Below are 23,948 nucleotides of genomic sequence, written 5' to 3' on the forward strand. Positions count from 1 at the left end.
GCACTACGGCTGGACGCCTAATTCTTTGAACAGCTCTGAATATACAGCAAAAGAGTTGAAGCCAGATGCAGGGGCTGTGTGTCTTTGAAGCAAGGGTAACCCTCATTAGTGATGCAATATGGAAAATGAGACATTCAACTTCTGTCGGCTCTTCCTGAGGTGCTCGTGAGAGTCTTTCCTCTTCAGTGTCATCACAGAGCGTTTGTGACACTGCATGTCTGAGTGTTTTCTTCAGACGCTGTCATCTCAGCAGGAGGTCCTCCTCCGTTTCTTCTGCTTTCTAACCTTACTGGCCTACTGAACCTAAAATCTGCAGTCTGAACCCTTCTCCTGTCAACCTATCTCTAACCCTGTGCTTTTATCTCCCTCCCCCCCCTCCCCCACTGCTTTGCTTTCATCTACGAGGTAATTCTGGCAAGACAAGCCTCTCTCTTTAGTTTATACGTCAAATTATTATCTTCTCACTAAAACCTTTCATTTCCACATCTAGTTTACATTGCTTACTTATGAACCATTTATTCACTAACCCCCCGCCCACCCTCCGCCTGTGAGCTTCAAACATTTATGGAGGATACTTGAGACTTTTTATAAATGACTACTCTTCAAACCCACCATTAAATCCCATTTCTAATTCAGCCACATTTGCCAATGATATGTTTGGAGATGCTCGCTCTGGGTCAAAGTTTCTGTGGGCACAATATGCGTTGAAAAAATGTCTGATGTGAAGCGGCATCTTGGCTGGATTGTACATATATTTAACAGACCAAAGGGCAATCTTTTGAGGTCTATCTAAAAATGTGTATGAGCAACATTCAGTAAGCGCTGCGAGTAAGAACTAGAAACAACCAGTTCTACCCAGATCAGTCAAACTAAGTATGATCTAGAGATAAGGGAAACTCTGCAATAAAGTCAAACAGGCATTTTATTTCCTTATCTATATATCTATATATTTATATATATATATTTTTCATTTTCTTTAGTTTTATTTCTTAATTTATATATACATATTTTGTTAATGTATTTACTCTTCTCTTCAATTCTTTCTCTACTTGTATAAAATATGCTGATACAGTTGATGAAAAAGTGGAAAAACAATATGCAAAAGTGTATGTAAAAGTGTGAATATGTTTGTATAAGCTGCTGGAACTGAAATAAAAACTAAGTTAAAGAAAAAAGAGGTTGTGTTTGGCCCCTGTTGAATAAACTAAGATAAACTACAGGAGGAGCTGTTTAGGTTAAAGACATGCAGTCAAGCTCCCATAATGCACAGGAAGCTTTAAGTGAAGTGCCACATGCAGTCCAAAACATATGGCTGTACACTTTAGTACATGTTCAACAACGGTCACACAGCCAAGTCGTTTGATATCCATCATTACAGGCTTTTTCTACATGTGCATTTCTTATTTGTGTAACAGTGTAAAAATGTGCTTGAAATAAGGATGTGCTTCTGTGGACTGATCAATACTGTTAAGTGCACTTTAATATTCATTTAAGCTATTATCTTATTCTGATGTGAATTTTTTAAAACTATTTTGTTGTTTTTGTGAACCTGCAGTTCAACGGAGCCATCATCCACCCTGCTTTCTAAACATCAACGTCAGCAATTAAAAAACCCATATCCGGCGCCCACCAGACTCAGGAGACAGACTGAATGTGAAAGCCAACTCTGGTCTGACTGGCATCAAGCTCCCAGGGTGGCACAGCTGTCTCTGGCACAAGATTTGCACAGTGAATGAGACTCTGTTGTGTTTTTTTGTCAGTACATAAGAGAGAGAGCGCTTTACAAAGAGAGGCTGAATATTATTTTAAAACTCTGAGGGACACATTTAAAAGTAATCTCATATGTAGCAGGAGAAGCCGGTATCTGTTTGAGCATCTTTCTGTCTCTCTCATTCGATGTCCCTCCATCCTACAATATCAGCCCTGTGTGTGTGTGCATGTGTGTGTCTGCGAGCAAACTGGGCATAAGCCTGTGCTCCTACAACTGTGCTGGTCTTTAAGCTGCTGTGCCAACCTGGATAATGCAGAGTCAACGGGCTTCAGCAGTGAACAGATAATGGCTCGCTAACCTTCTCCAGATTGCCATAAGTCATTAGAGTTTTCTTTTTCATCTCTTGCTCATTCTTAACCACGTCCAGAAGCCAAACCCTTTTTTCTGAACACTAGTGTTTTGTCCACCATCCCCCTCATGCTATAGATTGACCTCTGACCTTGCAGCTGGCTGCTCCCTTCCTGTTTCCTGCTGGCTATGATAAAGTAGCACAGCTAGCCAGCAAGCACCGCACTGCGCTAATACACCGCAGCACAGCAAGCATGGGTCAACCTCACAGAATGAAAGCCTGTCTGGATTGGCAGAGTCACAAGTAGCTGTAATATCATCGTGCAGCTGTATTATCGTTTCTGCTTAAGGCTTAAAGGGAAATGCAGATCAAACAAACTGAGCCCTTCAGCAAAGCTACCGACATTTTCAAGTATTCATGAGATAAACTAAACTTGATAAAGCCTCATGTTTATTATGTATTTTGATTATTACAGCCCTGTGGAACTATTTTTAAGGTAATCTGAGAATAGAATCACTGAATTATTGGCAAAAAACTGAGCTGCAAAATTGTGTTTGGGTCTATAAACGTGATGTCTGCAAAAAAAGGTTTGTCAGTGGATCACTTGTGAATGTTGCTAATTGAAAAGGTTAAGGAACAATTAAAATGTTCAAACCAGTCTAAGTACTGCATTTAGATAAAAGGCATATGTGAAAGGGCATTTACTACACGTAACATGACGTGACTTCCATCACTTCAGCAGTTTCCACTTTGCAGGTCCGGTCAAATGCAAAGCTTTCACACTCCCCCCCGCCCATCATAGCCTCTGATCTAAGTCGCTCATAGTAGGGTACACCACAGTTATTCCAACTGAATAGAAATATTGCACATGACTGATGCCAATTACAAATTAATACAATGCCAGTATGCCAGTTTAGAAATGGTTGATTATGGGGAATCTTTTCAAAAATCAAACAACCTTAAAATAGTCCTTTACCATGAACTGTCCCATCACTACAGTAGCTGGCAAGAAGAGAAAGACTATCTTATAACCTTAATGAAAACATAAACATGAATTCCTGACAGATCTCATTAAGGCGCATTTGATAATCTGGTATCAAGGACGCATTTGAAATTAGGCTGTAGTTAGCATGGGTTTATATCGTGACAACTTTGCAAAACAGAGTGCATGCTTCATTAGGCCTGGGAAGCTGAATTCAATAATGTGGTGAACGATCACACAAAACAATACAGAAATATTCAAGCCACATCTCCATGAGGAAACAACCATGACCACACACACACACACACACACACGAATAATAATAAAAAAAGACCAAAATAAAATTTAAAAAACAGATGTGCACAAGAACCCAGACCAGCTTCTCTAATGTGTTTACCTTTTATCCAATTTTCATTTTAACGCCCAAATCTTTCCAGTTAATGAGACTCAGATTATTATGAAAGATAAATTACAAATTGTAAAAAAAAAATCTCTGTGCATAAACAGCAAGTGCTTCTGTACCCTGTGGGGGAAAAAAGCTGGCATCCTGCTAATCACCATAATCTGTGTATGAGGACTATATGAGTCGGCTACTTAGTGATACTGCAGTGACATAAATAACCATGATGCTCTGCTATTTATGCATGTGTGTATATCTGTATATTTGCATATTGAGCCCCAAGCTACAAGTACAGGCAAATGTAATTCTAGCTGCAAACCCGACCCTCTAAACAATAAAATGTGTTTTCCATTGCCAGCACTGATAGCTAGGATAGCCGCTAAAAAGCTTCCCTTACGTCACCCCCAAGACAAGTCCATCACAACGAACTATCTAATGGAAAGACTCCCTGCTGTGGTAGCACAGAGGGAGGCCATAAAATCAACTTGGTTAGTTTCGCTGCAATAAAAGGATATGCTACAGTTAATCAGCTTAAGAACAATGCATCTACAGATCAGACAAGGCACATGCATAAAGTCTAAACCTTGTTCATGTCTGCCTTCGCTACATTAGGCCAAAAATCTCAAGGTTGATTCCTAATAAGAATATTCTTAACTAATTTAGTTGTGCACAAATAGATACCAAATAAGAAACTTACTAACAAGAAGTTAGTAACCATTTCTCATTGTATCCCCTTCAACATCTTTTATTTACACAGCTTTGTGGCAGGGGACAGTCTGCAGGGAGAGTTCAGGTAAAATCTATTCAGTTTTGAAACATGAGTGGGAGTACCTACTTCATCAAACTCTGTGTATCCCAGCAGCTGCTGATAAAACAGAAATGAATGATATCCATGCAAACTTTCTCCTTTAATCAATTTGATCTGACATTGTTGTCATGCATGGCTGAATTTCCTCATGGCACCATCCAGTCCTACAAACACACACCTTTGGTGCAGTGTTATAGTTATAGCTATAGCGATAAGATGGGTTTTTGGTTATTCAAAGCCAGGAAATGTGCTCTCAGAGCCCGACCTTTGTTTTACATAGACATCAGGTACGATTACAGAAAATAGGAAGTCATATTTTAAGACGAGGCTCTCTTTGTGAACCAAATTAGGAATAGGTGCAAATGACATTTGCAAATACCAGAGGTACTGTACCGTACAATGTCATGTGTTTTTCTGTCCACAAAGGCTCGGCTACATAAAATCACTGATGACTCTGGAGAACTTTACTGTAAACAACTGCACAATGAATTTCAAGATTTTTTTTTTCTTGGAATGATAGCATTCTTAAGATGTGACCCAAACAACAAATTAAATAAACGTTTTGAATTATTTCCAAAACACAAATGTACAGACATTCGGGTGCTGTGCTACAACTTATACAAAAAATAACTGTGGTGGCCTTAGACGATGCAGTGCCAAGCACCTACCCCGACCAACTGAAAGAAAGGCCTCATCCACAGCATACACATTTCACCACCAATGTGTTATGTTATTTTGGTATTGCAAAGGAAAACACAGATTTTCCTCTTACAGGAATTTTTAATGTGTTCAAAAACCTCTTTACAACTTCTCAAGTATGCAGATTCTGAACAGCAGTAACTACAAAAACACATATAAAGGTTACATGAATATTACATATAAACTTCATCTACTTTGAAAAACCGTCTAAAACAGTAATGACTCTGGCAACACTTGTTACATATCGATCTACAGTTGCATTTACAAAGTTAAGTACTTGCATTGTGAAACCGAACCATTTCTCAGGGTCATACTGATGAGTATTAAAAAGGGGATCAAAATCATTGCTAGTGAAAGGCTCTTGTTGGCATTGGACACTAAAGGCTGAACAGTAGATTAGCTGCAGATCAGTCTGCATAAGTAGAAGCTTGAGGAAGTCATTCCTGCCGACTATTGTAGTATTATCACCTAAGCATGTCTGGAATGCATTTTTCTATTGTGCAAAGGATTCAAGCTTTTTACATGACAACATTTTACCAGCTTAATGCTCACTGCCGCAAGTCCAAACTATAGACAAACAGGCGTTTTATTTATTTTACTTCACATGTTGGGTTTCCCTCCTCAAATATAACACATTTACAAAAGTTTAACATTGCATCACAGTATATGCAATATAATACTAAATGTTATGCAAGTCTGAAAACCTGACATATTTGTAAAGTTGCTTAAAGGTCAATCCAGGACAGTCAAATCTAACGCCACACTTTTGTTTCCAAAGGTTAAACTTAAATCTGATGTGAAAATGTTCACATCACTAAGCTCTCGTAGAAAGTAGCAACAGGGCTTTAAGCCACAATGTATTTCACAAGAAACAATATATGTGTGAAAGACAAAACCAATTCCTGCAGTTCGGAGTGTCCAACAGTGCAGTTGCGTCACCTTACAAACTGTCAGCACCACCACTTCCTGTGACCAGCTGGACCTATCGATGGTGGTCAGGATGCAATGGCAGCTTAGCCCAGGAAGATGATCAAACGGACTCTCCCAGAGAGGTCAAAGCAGTATCCGGCTAGACCCATTGGGGGGGAGGGTTAAAGGAAACATTGATCAACCTACTGTATTACTCGGCTCAGGGACCACAGAATGTGTATTGTTTAACAAATATTATTCCTAAGAAAAAGTTATCACTGTGGCTTTGGAACAAATCTGCAGTTAAATCCTCAAAAGTAATTGGACATTATCATATCTCATTACAGAACAATTAACCAAACCTAAAAGGCAAATCATTTTAAGAGTAAGAGTCCAAGTTAATTTCATTTGTAGTCCAGAAATGAAGACACTGGCTGATAAATCAACTGACTGTTAAGCTCTAGTTTCGGTCTATAAAGGGTCTGTTAAATGTCATAATATTTTTTTTTTGTGACTATAGATAAAAATAAACCCTCTTTGTTATTTTGGTGTGTGAAAATTGTCAGGCAAACCAAAACAATTTCCGTATGGGCCTTGGTCAACTCTGAGGCCAGAAAATGTTTCACTTGTGCTTTGTAAGCCATTAGGGGAAGTAAGGGAAGCAAACAAGGAGGAAGTGCTGACGGTGTTGTGTTGATTCTGACGGAATATGGGCCGTCAGTGTTAATAATTAAGTCTTGCTCACAGTACTCACTTTTATCCCCACTCTCCTCTACTGGGAACAATATAGAACCCCCTTTCTTCCTCTCCACCATATTTTAAAGAAAAAATATCATAGATTTGTAGTCAAGACTGTTGCTCAACATGAAAAAAACAAGCTTTTACACCACTATACATCTCTAAAGCTAAACAGTCTTTGTGGGACATCTGGGAGAGGGGGCCGGATAAATAGAGGCTCTTCATCTCTTGGGAAGACATAGCAGAGAAGCCTGTACGGCATCACAACATAGCATATCCACCCACCCTTCATTCAAGGCTCTTATGAAGCGCTCAGATCCTTCAATCTGACTCCAAAAAGGCCACAGTGGAGTCCCGGTCATTGTCATTTGAGTCAATAACTATCAAGCTTTGATACTGATTAAAGTCAACGTGGTGGAAATAATAAGTGCCAATGTTCTCATATTTGAATTAAGGCAGAATTAAACAAAAACAATGAGAGCAGTGTATTATCAAACTGCTCCCTCTGCATTCAGGCAGTGAGATAATCTTTATCCTTACTGTTCAACTTTTCAGTCTGAGCCATGTGCTGAGCTCAGCTGTAGCCTAACCACAAACTAGTCTCTCTAGCGGCTCAACGCCATTGGTTTATTCTCCAGCATTCTTAGGTGGGCTGCTACCCATTGGTTAGTGTCACTGCCACTGCCTTCTCGACACAGACAATATCAGTCTTTGTGTGCACTGCCTGGCTGCTGTGTGTGTGTCTTTCCTCTGCATATACCAGGAATTTCTTTACTATGTAGCTTTTTGGTTCAGAGAAATGATGAGGAAAATACATTTCGCAGAGCAATATCTTACATTTCTATAAAAAAACATCAACCATACAGCTTCCTCTTCCCCTTGGATCCCTTTTAGTGTGGGGTATCTCTCTCTGGAAGATTACTGTTATGGTAGCCTAGAAAGAGCAATTTCGCTGAGTAACTGAGCACCAACATGAGGATATATATAACGTAGGACTGACTACATAAAACTATTACTTAATTTTCTCAAAACCAGAAACAGTTCAAACAACAGACGGCAGCTTAGGAAGTAACTATATGGCCAGTAGTTTTAAGTAGTATTTGGCCAAAACATCATGAATACTATGCAATCTACTAATGAGACAGTTAGTAGACAGTATACATGTTCTTTGTTCAAAAATGTCCTGTGTATCTACTCACTCCCAGGTCACTTTTTCCTCCCATGAATCAGGTTGAACCAGACTCTCACAACCAGCTTTAGAGACATCTTAATTACCCCCTAAAGCTTCCCTCTGCCTTTACTTAAGTCTGTAGGAATTCAGATGTTCTCTTGCACAGTCCTAAGATACATCACCCAGTCATGACATGAGCCATTAAGAGGACACAAAGTAGACGCACAAACAGTGATACACAGAAGGCCCGACTGCACGCCGACTCGGATGGTAGAAATGTAATCCTTCTCCTCAGCGATGATGTGAATCACCGGAAAATCCTAAAGTTAATACAATATCGACTATTGTCTTAAACCTCTAATGCATCAACCAACCATCCAATGTTTATCTTTTGTCCAACAAGGGAACAACAAGGGAACCAGGCGTTAATTACACTTAGCACAAGTCCACCCATATATTAAAAGAGGGAAAACTGCTTATTTCTAGCACATGTTTGTGTCTGTTTCGTGAGGGACAGCGACAGGTTATTCAATGTAAAGGGAAGGAAACTGAAATTTATATTTAAAAAAAGAACACATAAAACCATCCTCTTCATGTTCAAGAAGATTGTAGAGATAATGTGGCACAGAAACAAAGCGACAGGCAGACAGGCAGCTGTGGATAAGGCACGGTCCTGACCACAGATGCTCACATGCTCACATGCTCAAACCACAACACCTCACTCCTCTTGTTCTGGTATGTCGAGCAACAACCACCCTGGGGACAGGTCACAATTATTCGCTCTGTGACTTCATGGTCGAAAATTATTCAGACTGATTGAATATGATGTGTGAAGTGGGGATGATACAGCAGCTCGACTTACAGATCAAATGAACCCTTCAGCAGGAGTTTTTAAAGAAAGTCAACACAAGCCATTTTTAAACCTTTTCCTCTCAAAATCACACCCTTTCACCTATTATTAAGCTATTTGCCATATTTGTATCCATTTTATTCACCTGGGTTGCGAGTTCTCCTCGTACATGCGTTCTTTCCCCTCCTTAAACAAGCTGATGGTCTGCTTGGTCTTCTTGGTTAGGTTCTCCATGAAGACCCGGAAGTACTCGTTGTCCCCCAAGGTCTCCATTTTGCCCTCGTAGCGAGACAAGATGGTGCGCAGGTGCTGGTAGGTGTCTGGCAACAGGTCCAGGATGTAAGGGGGGCTGTTCTTTAGAGCCAATTTGGGGTTTTGGCAGAGGCGCACCACCTGCAGAAAGGGAGGATGTGAGGGGGAAGACAAGATTCAGTTAGAGACAAGTCGTTGCAAGAAGTAAGGAAGATGAGGGACAAGTTACACAGAATCCGTTAGAAACAGGGTGGAAAAAAGGGGTTAAACAACAGGGATTGAGAAAGAAATTCCCATGATGCATCACCAAGAGTCTTGCATGACATAAGTTCTTTCTAGAGCATCGATCTACAGAAGCAAGCCCAGATAGAAGACATGCAAAGTCAAAGACTGTGAGAAAGTACCTCAAATGTCCTGCCAGACTCATGCTCGGAGCTTTCAGTGTGTCAGATCTCCACATTAAATGATGGAATACATGAGTATCATCAATATATAACCCTAACCATGCAAAAAGATGAAGGTGGAAAAGGAGAAATGCATATCTGCATATCTTTCATTAGCAGCAAAATATCTTCTTTTTTTATTTATTCTGTCATCCAGATGTCTTTTTGTGACTACCGTGTCAATGATCATTGGTCAGAACAGTTTGATTCTGAGTTTCTTTGGTAATTTTAAAGAAACTGTCAATAAGTTAACACTTCCTACTTTCAATCTGCACACTCTACACCACTTCTGCCTCAAACACACAAAGTCCCTTTGCTCAACATTTCAGCATGACTGCCATGCAAATTTTGAACAGCTGAAGCTGTGACTGTATGACAATGTACATACAAGCTTAAATAACAATGACACATCACAAAATAATAAAAATAAAAAAGATATAGCAGACTCAAAAGACAAAACAAAACCTCTTAAGTCAAACAGCTTGATTGACATCGATCATTGACACTAAACAGTTTGGATTAATGAATAGATGAGCAGGGAGATCATTTTCTATTAGACAGTTCTATAACTCATTAAAATGTAGACCTCCCCTGTCGATTTGGTCATTCTACGTGCTTATTCACCGGACTGCATGAATACATGTTACATCCTCAGTAATGTTCAACCATCCTCACTTCTCTCACTGTACTGTTGCGCGGCGTCTGAGTCACTTGGTTGACTATTACAAGACACACTGGCGGGCAGCCTAGAACACTCTGACATTTAGCTCTGTATGACTGCTGTCTAACATTGTAGCATGATCGCAGAGGCACAAAACTATACTTCCTTTCGAAAAAAACAGGGACTGATGTCCTTATTTGAACATGCAATGCTAGACAGTCAGCTGCGACAAACAACAACAGGAACCAGCTCACTCTTTTGTTAACCAGGCCAGATTATTGTCTAGTAATCATTTGTGAGTGTTGGAAAGATATAGGGCAGGAATAGCATTACAAGAATGTCAGTTTGAATTTCCCTGCCCCTTCTTGGAAGCTATCGATTTTTCAATACGAGAAAAAAAGACATCAACAACATCTTGTGCTCAATCAGCTTATAATTGTTTTAGGCCTGGGACTACCTAGATGTATCAATTGTCATGAATAAACATTAGAAATATCTTACCATGCATTAATATCTAATATTTTGGTTGTTGTTATTATCATTCAGTATTCCCTTTCCTTCTAGCCTTAGCTGACCTCATGAATCCACAGCCCATATGAGCCAAGCTAAATATACTGAGCGTGTGATTACTATATTGAAATGACTATAATATACAACTATACAACATAATTGCTGGGAGTAAATACTACAATATCTGATATGGATGTTTTAAACATCAGGAGAGGGAACTTCCACAATAAACTTTATTAAGATCGGTCAAGATGATTATCCATATTTAGTTCAGCATTAGATTGATCAGATACAACTAGCAAAGGCAAGAGGATTTCATCTGTTTAAATCATTTCAATAACTAAACAGAGATGCAACTGAAAGAGGAAGAAGAGATTCAAGACACCTTTAAAAACGTTTCTACTTAACAGTATGTAGCACTCAATAAGAATACTTTTTTGTCACTGTCTATTTTGGATAATAACAAGTGGTTGATATTGGGGTGATTTAACTACATGAGCAACTGAAGTAAAAGATACTATGCTTCCATTACCTACACTGTGCCCTTCCTCCAGAAACAGATGGTCTACACTGGTTGTGTCTGAGACCAGATAAGACTGTTGCCAAGGTGAAACTAACATTATCATCCATCACACAACACATATACCCATAACTAATCGAAAAACACATTCATGCATACAAGGCCACATCAACCACTGGTTGATGTCTGTCAAGGCTACTGTCGTGAAGTAAATTGTTGACTGCCTGCAAGCAAAACTGCACTAAACGTTTTTTCTTTTCTGTCTCACTCTCTTCTGGGTTGGTCTACACCTGGCAAAGACCTGGTATATTTTTTATAGCAAATTAAGTTGTTTAAAGGTTAACCAGCTTGGGTAACGGTGGCTCTGGTTGAATTTGTCTTACAAGTGCAGCTCTAAACACACTATTTTTGTGTTTCCTTGGTGCCTCCATCCATCACATTAAAGACAAAGGAGTATGTTTTTCCTAATTTCCTCAAAAGTTTGGATTTCAAAATCTATTGACTACACTCAAGAATGCCTTAACTATTGGATTAAACTCATGTTTAATACTCATAATTGACCACTGTCTTATTACACTTCTTTAAGCACAAAAAACAAATGAATCAATGTGTGCACTAAGCTCTACTATGGCACAAATGTAATATCACAATATGCATATTATCTTTCAGTAACATATGACCTAAAAATCACTGCCAGTTATACATTTGGTCAAAGCCAAACCAATTATTACTAATATTTACATGTAAGACTGGTGCTGTCACTGTTGCATGTGTAAACTAGCCTTAAGCATAGCAATGCAACGCATGGATTGAAATTCAACACCTAATGCTTAAACTTTAAAAAAAAAAGTTTCATAAAGGCTTAAAATGAATGGAAGAAGCTAAATGAAGAACACATGTTGATCCGTGCACCACAGATTTAGTGTTAAACTCAAAAGCAACAAAAAGATTCAGTAATTATGGAATGTTACCCCTTTAGGTACTGTACATGACTAAAAAGAACGTTGTACCCTGTGCTCTTGATGCAACTAAACAAAGTCCTATGCAGGAGGTGTTTTCTGAGTGACTGAATTACTATTCTGTATGTGTTGATCTACGGTATGCTGGGCTGTGGTTTTCCTTCAGACCAAGATCAATGTTATTTCCGCTGCTATTTTTAACAGTCAAGAGTAAAAATACTTTTGATTGCATAAACTTTTCAAAAGGTAAAATACTGATATTTTTTCACATACTACTTTTGTTGCCCTAAACTTTTACTGTGTCAGATGTTATATGGTTAATTATCCCTATATTTTAAATGGCAAAATCTGCCTGTGCAGGTAGTTCAAGTGATGTAAGGTTAGCTGTCCAATTTAAAAATCAACTGGAATGTGGTTTCTTTATTTTAGCTTTGTAAAAAGGACCTTGTCTCATGACATCAGAGCTCTAAACTAAGTCCTCAAAGAGGAAGACAGAACACAAGAGTGTCTTGTCTTCCTATTCACTCTTATATCGTTGTGTGAATCTCACAGGAAACTGGGGGTCAAACTGCTACATACTTTTTTTCCGAGAAGTTAAACTGTGAAATAAGTCTCCTCTTTGAAATAATATTTGTTAAATGGACACATTTACTTTCCTATTTCTCAGTGCTTTGTTACAGTTTGTAAAGGCTGACAGCCAGTTGCAGACATTTCAGCAACAGTTTAAGTTACACGAACACAGTTGCTGTGATAGCAGACCCTGTAATTTCAGTCTAGTGTGATAAATGAGCTAAATTCAATTCCTGTACGGCATGTAAACGGAAACTCTTCCTTCTAGGTTAATGTTTACGATACAACGTATTATTCAAACGCAGTCAAACATGGTGTGAAACGAATGTTATTTACTACGGATTGGCACAACAGTAGCAAACAGATGTGCTAAAGAAACCCTTGTTCTGTTTGTGGGCTAACGTTAATGTTAGGCTGCCTTAGAAAGTCCCTGTCTTTTACTCTACTGTGAGGTAGCCTGGCACATATGGTACACATGAATACAGTCAAAGTTAGCAAATTAGCTAGCAATGCCTTCTCTCAACTGACTAGGTAACATGAACGTTAGCGAAACCAGACCTGCAGCAGGCGAAGATTAGCTAGCTTATCGCTAGTTAGCTGTGGTTAGCTAGCATCCCTAGGCATCCAATGGGCTAGCGAACGTTAAAGGCTAGTTAACGTTGACCATTAACTTACCTTGTCCATTAGTTTCCAGCATTTCTCCACCGTCTTTTTGTCCACGGCCCCGGGCTGGTGATGGGTGTGGAGGTGGTGATGGTGTGGCTGGAAGGCATCCTTCATCAATCCGATGAGCCCCCCTCCTTTCTTCAGGTTCCCTGCCATGTTTGGGCTCGGCTAGGGTCGGCCAGAGCGGCAGACAGGCGAGGCAGGGCAGGGGTCAGAGGGACCAGACCGTGGAGTCAGCTGGACCGGGCGATAGGGATTCGACACCCCCCGACGAGGACAGCGCCCGAGTGGCGAATTCGAGCCAGGGTCCGACGGGGGGTATAGGGAGGGAGGGATGACTATTTAATAAAGGCTCCCATCAGTAACCCTAGCACCAGTTTGTCAGATAAATGTCCCGATTATAGCTAATAGAGTCACTCACACCCTGTACAAGCCACTCTGTGCTGCAGCTAGCTTCTCTGTCTCTGCAGGGACCCACGCAGGCTAATTAGCAGAGCACCAGCCCCGACTCTGCTCAGCCTCAGCAGTAGGACAATGGTACCGTTTCTCTGCCCAGAAGAGTTCTCGACTGGAGTGTGTCCTCTCCTCTTGACAGCCCCGATGTCGTTCCCCTTTTTTGTCCGCAGCAGCAGCAGAAATGTTCGCCTGTACCGTGTCTTGACGGGAAGTTCAGTGGCTGTATGACACTGTCAGCCCTCCCCTGTGGGCTGACGACAGAGCGCACTCACCAATGCCTAAAGGGAGGAAGTTGCGCTTGAAACTGCGAAATGTTCACGGACAAAGACTAGAACAGGGGTGAATAAATAATTGTGTGAATTAAACATGTCCCAGTGTTTTTTGTTTCCTCTAGTGACGTGTATATGTGCGGCCCTGTTCCTTTCCTGTACGTCCCCTTCCGTTCGCCCCCCTCTAAACTCCACGCCTTCTCTGTGCTCGTTCACGATCCATGAATGTAGTCGGATGCGCGCCTTTGCCTGTGTTGCATTCATAAAACGTAAAAGGATGCAATTCTGAATTCCCCCCGCGGTCACCCTTAACAACAAAGGACGCATTGACATGTCTCACCAAAAGTAAGGATCCAATTACACGCCCTGTGTGAATGGGCTCAAAATGCATCGGTGCCCTAGTCAAGTTTGATTGGCTGTTATTAAAGTCAACCAACTATCAATCAAACTGGACATCTAATGCCATGGCAACTCACTCAGCAACCAGTGCCCAGCAACAGAGACTCATCCCTGTGTACAGTTAGTGTATATTTTATGTTCTAAAAGGTCCAAACACGCTGCTTCACAGCAAGCAAGTTTGCCTCAAATGAAAAAACAAAAAGGACCACACAGAAAAATCAAGCTAGCTACAGCCCAATAACATATATTGTGTATTACTTTATTCTCTATATTACATCCAGGGGAAAACCTATTGGGGATTATTTGTAACAAATTTGCTAAAGATGAGAAGTCCATACTCTCACTGTGTTGTTTTAAATATATCTTCTTCAAAACCTGCAATTCATCTTTATTTCACATCAAAAAATCATTTGTAGATTTCTTTCGATTTAAAAGATTAATTATTCTTTGACTGATTAATGCTGTATCACTTGTCTTTATGATGAAAACTTTCAAAAAAATAGTGTTAAAAGATTAATTATTCAGTTGATTAAATGTCAGACAATGGGAGTGTGCCCAGTCCAAAATTCAAACATATAGAGTTACATAAAGTACACTGAATGCAGCAGATCTTTAGCCGTTTGATTTATATATGACTTATATATAACAATTATTAAGTTATGAATTATTCCTTACCTATAAAATTACAAAGACAAATATATCTACATTTACTCAATTTAGTAGTTGTTTTACAGGCACTGATATTTCCATTTAGCGAGGCCCAGAATTTCATTACAGAAAAATAATGATTTTCTGAACTAGATTCATTACATGGTGTAAATATTCCTTACTTTAGGTAGCTTCATTTTGTCCACTGTTTCTGACAGTGGTTGCAGTAAATATGTGCAAATACTAAAGTCGTCTATTATGCGTAAGCATGATTTCGAGGTAGGCTCCCTGTTCTTTACACATTTTTATAATGTATACTTACTTAACTCATTTTTTCTTTTCTTCTCATATGTTAGCTTATTCTGTGTTATTGCATGCCTTTTTTGACCTGCTATGCCACATTTGTGTCTATGCCACTTTTGCTGTAACAAATGTAAATTCCCCGCTGTGGGACAAATATAGGATTTCTGATTCTGATTTACAAACTTGACATGAAAATGTTTTGCTCCATTCTTTCTACAGTAAATGTCTGGGAGATATTACGTGTTCCTTATTTATTCCTTTTTTCAAAAGATGGCCTACTTAGTGATTAATTAAAAAGCTAAATGCATTGTTCACAAACTACAATCAGACAATAAAGTTGCTCCACTATGCCCAGCTACAAAAGCAAAATGATACATAAACATTTGCTGATTCTGTGATTATAATAAAGGGGCCACCTGTCTACATCAGGGCTTTAGTTCACTAGAATATTGCATGGAAAATACTTATATATACTTTACATATTGTTTTAAGAATTTTAATGCAGAACTTTTATTGTGGATAAGGGAGCAGGAAGTGTATGATCTGAATACATCACCCACCAGTGGCTAGTCTACCACTATCTGCATCACCTAACTGCTACATGGATATATGAGCATGTTTCACAAAAAAAAGCTATTGATTAGTTTGGTAAAATATGGAGAAAATAACTGCAATAAGAGTTTTTTGCTTCTCAAAAATAAGTGTGTACATGCATGTATGTGTGTGATTACCACAGCCCCACAGTGTGAGTCTTAAAGGCCAGTCTAAAATAATTGATCTGAGGAGCACAGGACAGACATGTAGCAGAACCTGCAGCATGAGAGACAAAACCCCAGAGACGTCAACTCTTGTACAGCACATACGGGGCATGAATCAACAATTAGCCTCTTTTTTAATACAAGAGATAAGGTGTGATTCCTTTGGGAGTGAGGATAAGGGACTTGTTAGCCAAGGTAAGGGCAATATTGAGGAACAAAAAGTCTAATTAACTTGGTACCTAAGGTGATTGCTGCATTAGCCTTATAATGTGATTCAGCAATGAAAGCCAGATATCTTTGACAATAGTATTATTCTAGACCTCAGTTGCCAGTTTAAGACATTCAGACAGAGCTGACCAGGGTGAGAGGGAGGGCAGCTGAAGGAAGTAATTTAAATGACTTTTCTTGAATAAAATAAGATATTAACGGTTAGTTATCATATCAAAAGTGATGGAGATGGAATGCCTCTATTTGCTTGGTTCTATGTCAGGAGGAGATAATTAAAGCAAAAGCGAGTGGGAGCAGGTCACCAAAGATAGAAAATCATCAGTTCTGCATATGCTTTCAGTGCACAGCAGGGGTTAATCAAATTCTTCCACTTGAGCTCCTTTAGAAGGGAAAGCCTTTGTCAAACAGAGAGATACTATTGTACAAAGCATATCAAGCAATGCTCCTCCTGACACTCAAGACGCACACTTCTTTTTACAACCAGGGTCTTAGTGGAATAGCTTTGTCTGAAAAACCTTAAGGTTAACATAACATTGTACCCAACACATTTACTTTACCAATAAACAGAGAGCACACTGCTGGACAGGGCTTTCTCAAAACCTCCATAGTCCAGTCACCTGTCAGAAGCAGGTATTTGGCCATATTGGCAAAGGGAGACAACCTCTAAAATTTGTTGTGACTTTCTCATCTTACGATGCCACAGATCATCTCTCTGTAGACCTATGAATGTCGCTGGTTGCTTTACAGAGCAATGTGAGAAGTTATATGGCTAGCAGAACTGACATATCAGTTAAATGGTAAGTTGTATCAGAATAGTGCACAGGAAGTTAAATTCTGGTTGATTTTGAGTCATATTTGGTCCCTCTGGACTGTTGTATAGCTGTTCCTCTCAAAATATAAAATACTGCCATAAAATGTTATTCTAACCCGTAGGTACATTATATCACATCAGACGGTCATTACGTGAATGAGCAGAATCTTCCTTTATTGACATTTCAACGGTCCAATTGGCTAAGCATAGATATACAGTGGGGCAAAAAAGTATTTAGTCAGCCACCAATTGTGCAAGTTCTCCCATTTAAAAAGATGAGAGAGGCCTGTAATTTTTATCATAGGTACACCTCAACTATGAGAGACAGAATGAGAAAAAAAAATCCAGAAAATCACCTTGTAGGATTTTTAATGAATTTATTTTCAAATTATTGTGGAAAATAAGTATTTGGTCAATAACAAAAGTTCATCTCAATACTTTGTTATATACCCTTGTTGGCAATGACAGAGGTCAAACGTTTTCTGTAAGTCTTCACAAGGTTTCCACACACTGTTGCTGGTATTTTGGCCCATTCCTCCATGCAGATCTCCTCTAAAGCAGTGATGTTTTGGGGCTGTCGCTGGGCAACACGGACTTTCAACTCCCTCCAAAGATTTTCTATGGGGTTGAGATCTGGAGACTGGCTAGGCCACTCCAGGACCTTGAAATGCTTCTTACGAAGCCACTCCTTCGTTGCCCTGGCGGTGTGTTTGGGATCATTGTCATGCTGAAAGACCCAGCCACGCTTCATCTTCAGTGCCCTTGCTGATGGAAGGAGGTTTTCACTCAAAATCTCACGATACATGGCCCCATTCATTCTTTCCTTTACACGGATCAGTCGTCCTGGTCCCTTTGCAGAAAAACAGCCCCAAAGCATGATGTTTCCACCCCCATGCTTCACAGTAGGTATGGTGTTCTTTGGATGCAACTCTGCATTCTTTCTCCTCCAAACACGACGAGTTGAGTTTTTACCAAAAAGTTCTATTTTGGTTTCATCTGACCATATGACATTCTCCCAATCCTCTTCTGGATCATCCAAATGCCCTCTAGCAAACTTCAGACGGGCCTGGACATGTACTGGCTTAAGCAGGGGGACACGTCTGGAACTGCAGGATTTAAGTCCCTGGCGGCGTAGTGTGTTACTGATGGTAGCCTCTGTTTCTTTGGTCCCAGCTCTCTGCAGTTCATTCACTAGGTCCCCCCGTGTGGTTCTGGGATTTTTGCTCACCGTTCTTGTGATCATTTTGACCCCACGGGGTGAGATCTTGCGTGGAGCCCCAGATCGAGGGAGATTAGCAGTGGTCTTGTATGTCTTCCATTTTCTAATAATTGCTCCCACAGTTGATTTCTTCACACCAAGCTGCTTACCTATTGCAGATTCAGTTTTCCCAGCCTGGTGCAGGTCTACAATTTAGTCTCTGGTCTCCTTTGACAGCTCTTTGGTCTTGGCCATAGTGGAGTTTGGAGTATGACTGTTTGAGGTTGTGGACAGGTGTCTTTTATACTGATAACGAGTTCAAAAAGGTGCCATTAATACAGGTAACGAGTGGAGGACAGAGGAGCCTCTTAAAGAAGAAGTTACAGGTCTTTGAGAGCCAGAAATCGTGCTTGTTTGAAGGTGACCAAATACTTATTTTACCGAGGAATTTACCAATTAATTCATAAAAAAATCAGACAATCTGACTTTCTGGATTTTTTTTCCTCATTTTGTCTCTCATAGTTGAGGTATACCTATGATAAAAATTACAGGCCTCTCTCATCTTTTTAAATGGGAGAACTTGCACAATTGGTGGCTGACTAAATACTTTTTTGCCCCACTGTATATGCACATTTTCTGCAGCTGATCCTCAAAGATAAGTGGTGTAACCTGGAGCTCTGTAAGGGGTCTCAGCCTGTGATTATACAAGCTAGGATTTGAATATGTAATAATTATTATTTCTCTCCTTCCGTCTACGAGACTGATCTAATTATGCCTCTTCTCCATCAGCCCCAATCAGAGTTAAAGGTAGTTCAGACGGGAAGGGATATCAGGTTAGAAAGGGAGTGATTAAAAGGGAAAATTTGGGGAGACAAAAGAAAACCCCTCACTAAAAATACAAGGAACTATCTAAATTTGACTTAAATGTACAGCACATTTAAAAAACAAATGCAAGCAGCTGCTCTCAGACACATCTGCAACTTAGACTCAAATGGTTGTATCTGTTAGGTTCAATTGAAAGTGACGTACGCATCAGCATCAATCTACAATTCACAATTTAGTATTCCTAACAGTGGGTTTGATGTTCTTTATTATATAATATTTTACCATCAGAGTACAAAACAGACTGAGAAATATACTGTGTGTATGTATTCAGGAGCCCACCATAAAGTGTCTGTAATGCTGTGTGATGACCACTAGATGTAGCAAACGACTGTTGTCAAGGAGCTGGTGCCAAGCTTATTTTACATACCCAGACGTTTTTGAGACTTAAATGTGTAGAAACATGGAACAGGTATTTATAAAAGTAAAGTAAAGATATTTTTGTTGTTTAATTATTAACTCCATACCATGTAAGTGACGACTACACTCACATGGTATGAAATGATTGATACCAAGTGACAGTACACACACAAGTAAAGAATAAAATGATCTTCTAAAAAGTGGTGTTAAGAAATGATGGCAATGTAGGTATAATTTGTTGTGTTGTGTTGTCTGCTCGATCCATGGATTACAGGCCGAATATGGACACAGGCAACAGAGCCTAAGTGAACCTCCCCAAATGAATCACAGATTACTCCAACTGCTAAACTGTACAACTTTTAGTCTGCAATGTTTTCTTCCAAACCACAACTATGAAAAAAACAGAAATACTCAGAAAAAGAAATACAAAAAGTTGGGTTCAATATTAGGTAGACCAACAAAAACAAAAGTGAGGCAAAACAACAGTTAATGATGCAGGAATTATGACTTAGCAGCTCAGCATCGATAAAACCAAACTCCTCCCTAGGGAGCCAGATAAACAGATTTTCTTCCAAGGCTTCAATTTCATGGCACAGGGCAGTTTTTTTAGCCTCTCATCTGTGAGTCAACGAATCATTGACTCTGGGATGAGGATAATTCTGTGCTCTAACGACCAATTAACACAAAATCTCAAGGGGCCTATATCTGAAGCCAAATAATTTCTGCTCAAACCACAAGTTGTTGTTGTCCTCAGGGAGTTTGTGTTTCTGTTATTTAGAGTTTAATGGGGTTGACTGCAGTCGCCCAAGTGTTCAAAATGAGATAAGAATAGTGCACCTGTTAGTGGGGGAGTTTAATTTGCAGTATGTCTTGTATTAATATTCCCCTTGTGAAAAAGTAATTAAAAAAATAACCAGTTGAGGAAAACCTATTCAGAATGTTCTTAATTGAAAGTATTATTGCAAGTCAAAGCTCTGCATTTAAATCTAGTTTAGTACAGCGTTATGCTCAGTCATAATTAAGTATCAAAAGTAAAAATACACCCTGTGACTTATTTAATATAATTTATAACTTAAGAATGTTAAAACTGATGCATTAATGTCCATGTAGCATTTGTAATACAAAACAGATATTTGAATCAAGTGCTTTCCATTATGGGCAGGTCGGCCTCAAAAGAGGTCATGAGATGATTAATGGGGTGATTTGAATGAAAAGCTCTGATTATTGAAAGGAAAGTCTGGCTTTGGTGGACTGCTAACAGCTCATAAACATCTGAAATGTTACAAGCGGCCCAAAGTTGATGCATAAAAAATAAATGGTTTAAGCTTTTATAAGCACATGCATATACACATGAATATAAAGTAACATTAAATCGTACTGACGCACACTATTTGAGTAAATGCTTTTCAGTACTTTCCCTGTCAAGTAGTAGTATTATTATTAAATGCTTGTCTATACCCTTTTTCTACATGTTTACCAACTAATCATTAATCATGTGCATCATCAAAACTCTGTGATTAATGATGTGCTTCCAATCTGAACCCTGCTAATGTTTTCCTGCTGTCGTCGATGCATTTCAGACAGATGGTGCTTTATAAAGAATTAGAGTCATTATGATAGTGACTGATGTCTTTGGACACTTGAGTCTCCGGAAACTTAATCCAAGGTCACCAAAGTATTTCAGTGCAGACACTTATATACTGTAACAGCGTTCATGCAGCTTTGTCATGCGGTACCCAAGTGATCGATAAAAGCTTGTTGCTTTCATTTTTCGGATGAATACCTTACAATGAGTGCCAGCTGCCCTACTTCCACTTGAATTTGACTCGACTGTCCACTGCGTCTGTTCAGCTCTTGGGATACAAAGAGCTCACCTCCAGCTGATGAGTCACTCTGTCATTTCCCATGGAAAGTGGAAGAAAGAAACCCCATTCAAATACACACACACACACACACACACACACACACACACACGGTAATCAATTATTCCCATCTGTGGGCCATCAATCAAGACAGGAATGAATAGTGAGGAACGAAACACAGAATAAACGAAGCTTCATTTTATTTCTCTGAAAGACAAACAATGCCAAGATGTTTTGGTTGGTCAATATATTTAACAACAGCTGTCAGTGTACAAAAGGTTGTGCAACAGCCTGGTCAGCATCTCACCTTGCACTCTGAATCCCTTTTGTTATTTAACACAAAACAACAAGCCTTTTGCAATTAATGGCCAGCAAACCAATAGCAAAGCTCTCACTTAAAAACATTTACCAGTCTGAATAGACAGTTTCCTGTGTCAGTCTTTTATGACCTTCTGTTGGTATCCAGTGCACATTAGGGGCTGCTATGGGTCATATGTATACATGTATGCTGTTAACCTTGGGAGATCTTTGAGAAAGAAGTTGTTTGAAAAAACGATGCAGAAGAAATGTGATGACAAGCTTTAACAATTGTTATTAGAAAGCAACAAAAGTATACCTGAATGCAAAGTTATAGAATATAATTATTCTCAAAATTTCTGAATATCCAATGGTCTGGTGGCATAGAGCTAAAATAAATATGAAAAAATATGAGAATATGAAAAAAAAAGGAAAGAAAACTTTGATTTACACAGAAAGGGTCTGATAAGAAAGTCACTCTTCAAGTGTGAAAGATGTGAGCTGCTAGCGGGACAAAGTGCATCAGACTCAGTACACTTTAATTCCTAAATCCTTGATGATTTACAGCCAACAAGGTAATTGATACTGCTCTGTGCTACAACTGGTTAAGCTTGAAGAGGGAAGTAGATTTTCAAACACCTCTGTAGGCACTCAATGCTCATCATGAGCTTCATAAATCCAATAGGCAGTGGTGGGAAGAGATACACTGAATTTATGGAGCTGGAGCAGAAGGAAAAGCATGAGCATGAAGAAACAAATTTGACACAGAAGTGACATACAGGTGGCGGTGAGTGTTTATGTGCGTGTGTCACTCCTGTAAGAGTTATGTGGCACTGTGTGTGCTGAGGATATGCACTGTGACATGCAGGTTGGTGACGCACAGCAAAACGTGTCATCTGTAATGCCGCAGTGGAAAGATTGGGAGACAGGCACTCAGAGAGGAGATGAGAGGAGAGGAGAGGAGATAGAGGCAGCCTGAATTAATTAAACTGTAAATCAGTTGCAGGTTGTTGGTGTGCGTTCACTCACTTTCCCTAGGAAGGAAAAATAAACCTGAAAATTACAGTGATGAATGGACTACAGGTAAACATATAAAGCACATAAGTGAAAGTTAAACTCATTAGCCTTCGTTAGACTTCCCACCCACACAAATCCTCAGCTGTTCGAAGTATCCACAAGTGGGCAGACATTACCTCAGTTATGGGGGATAAACGAGAGATAAATGCATGAACTCCTTCTGGTTCACTTAACATCGTCATGTTTACTCAGATAGAAACCCATACCTCCTCAAACTGCTTCCCTGCATACGTATTATGTCACAACAAGCTAAGTGCACTCTCTGAATATTTCTTCTGGTGGAATAATAAGTGCACCCAAACCCTGTTTAGCATTGCAGATCTAAATAGCTCAGAAGGTCAAATACATCAGAGTAAAAGCAGAACCCCACAGAACTGAAGGTTGTTTTAGGAAATGTCTTTATAATGGAATAAAAATGTCAACATAAGAAAATAAAGGATATAAAATATAGCAGCCGAACCCTGGCAGCTCGCTCTGTGGTGCTCAGGTCACCCAGTGTTTCAGTGGGACCTGTTTTAATTCTTACTCTACCGCTCTCCAGGCCTTCACGGTAATTGGCAATCTCATTCCAACTACGCTTGATTTAGCACCCCAGTAAATGTTTTTAGTGCTCAAGAAGTTAGCATCGGGTGCAGCGAGAGCTTTCCTACTCTCATGAGTTTCTTAGTGACATTCAGCAAATGAATAGGAACTTTCTTTATAAAACTGGTAATGAAATGTGGGTTTTTGCTATTTGCTTGGTAATTTAACTTTAACAAGTTATTATATAAAGAAAAAAAAGTTAACTGTGGCTGTCTATGAACATTTTCTGCTCAGAAACTGAATCCCTGTATGTGTGTTTAAATGGCATGATGTTTCCCTATAACATACTGTAATACAGGTCTGTGCCATAAACATCAACTTATTACTCCTGTGACAAAATAACAACAACAACACCACTTTGGACATTACTGGGGAACCTGTTGATCATACTGTATACAAACCATCTGTGGGGCATTAATAATTCATTAGTCGAACATTAGGTACATTTGCACTATTGGCGCTACAGCAGATGATACCACCATTCCTTCGTGACTCCCAGTCATTCTATTCGGTGCCAAATTAAAGCAGATTCAGTGCTGTTTCAAACACTGATGTGTACTTGTGGGAGTTAAGACACAATACAGACCTGAATTAAAATGCCATCTGAAGTGCTGAAACAC

General features: G+C 39.4%; 1 protein-coding gene across 1 annotated transcript in view; it reads right to left on the reverse strand.

Annotated features, from left to right (window-relative positions):
- The window catches only part of cbl (Cbl proto-oncogene, E3 ubiquitin protein ligase), a 31,290-nt gene extending 17,203 nt beyond the window's left edge, over positions 1-14,087 (reverse strand). The window contains exons 1-3 of the mRNA XM_063907770.1: positions 13,208-14,087; positions 8,763-9,010; position 8,712 (exon numbers count right to left, since the gene is read on the reverse strand). Coding sequence (XP_063763840.1) covers position 8,712; positions 8,763-9,010; positions 13,208-13,354 — 396 coding nt within the window. The 5' untranslated portion in view covers positions 13,355-14,087. The remainder of the gene's footprint in view (positions 1-8,711; positions 8,713-8,762; positions 9,011-13,207) is intronic.
- Between the last annotated feature and the right edge of the window lie 9,861 nt (positions 14,088-23,948).

Source organism: Eleginops maclovinus, chromosome 18, assembly GCF_036324505.1.
Source record: "Eleginops maclovinus isolate JMC-PN-2008 ecotype Puerto Natales chromosome 18, JC_Emac_rtc_rv5, whole genome shotgun sequence".
NCBI classification, from domain to species: domain Eukaryota; kingdom Metazoa; phylum Chordata; class Actinopteri; order Perciformes; family Eleginopidae; genus Eleginops; species Eleginops maclovinus.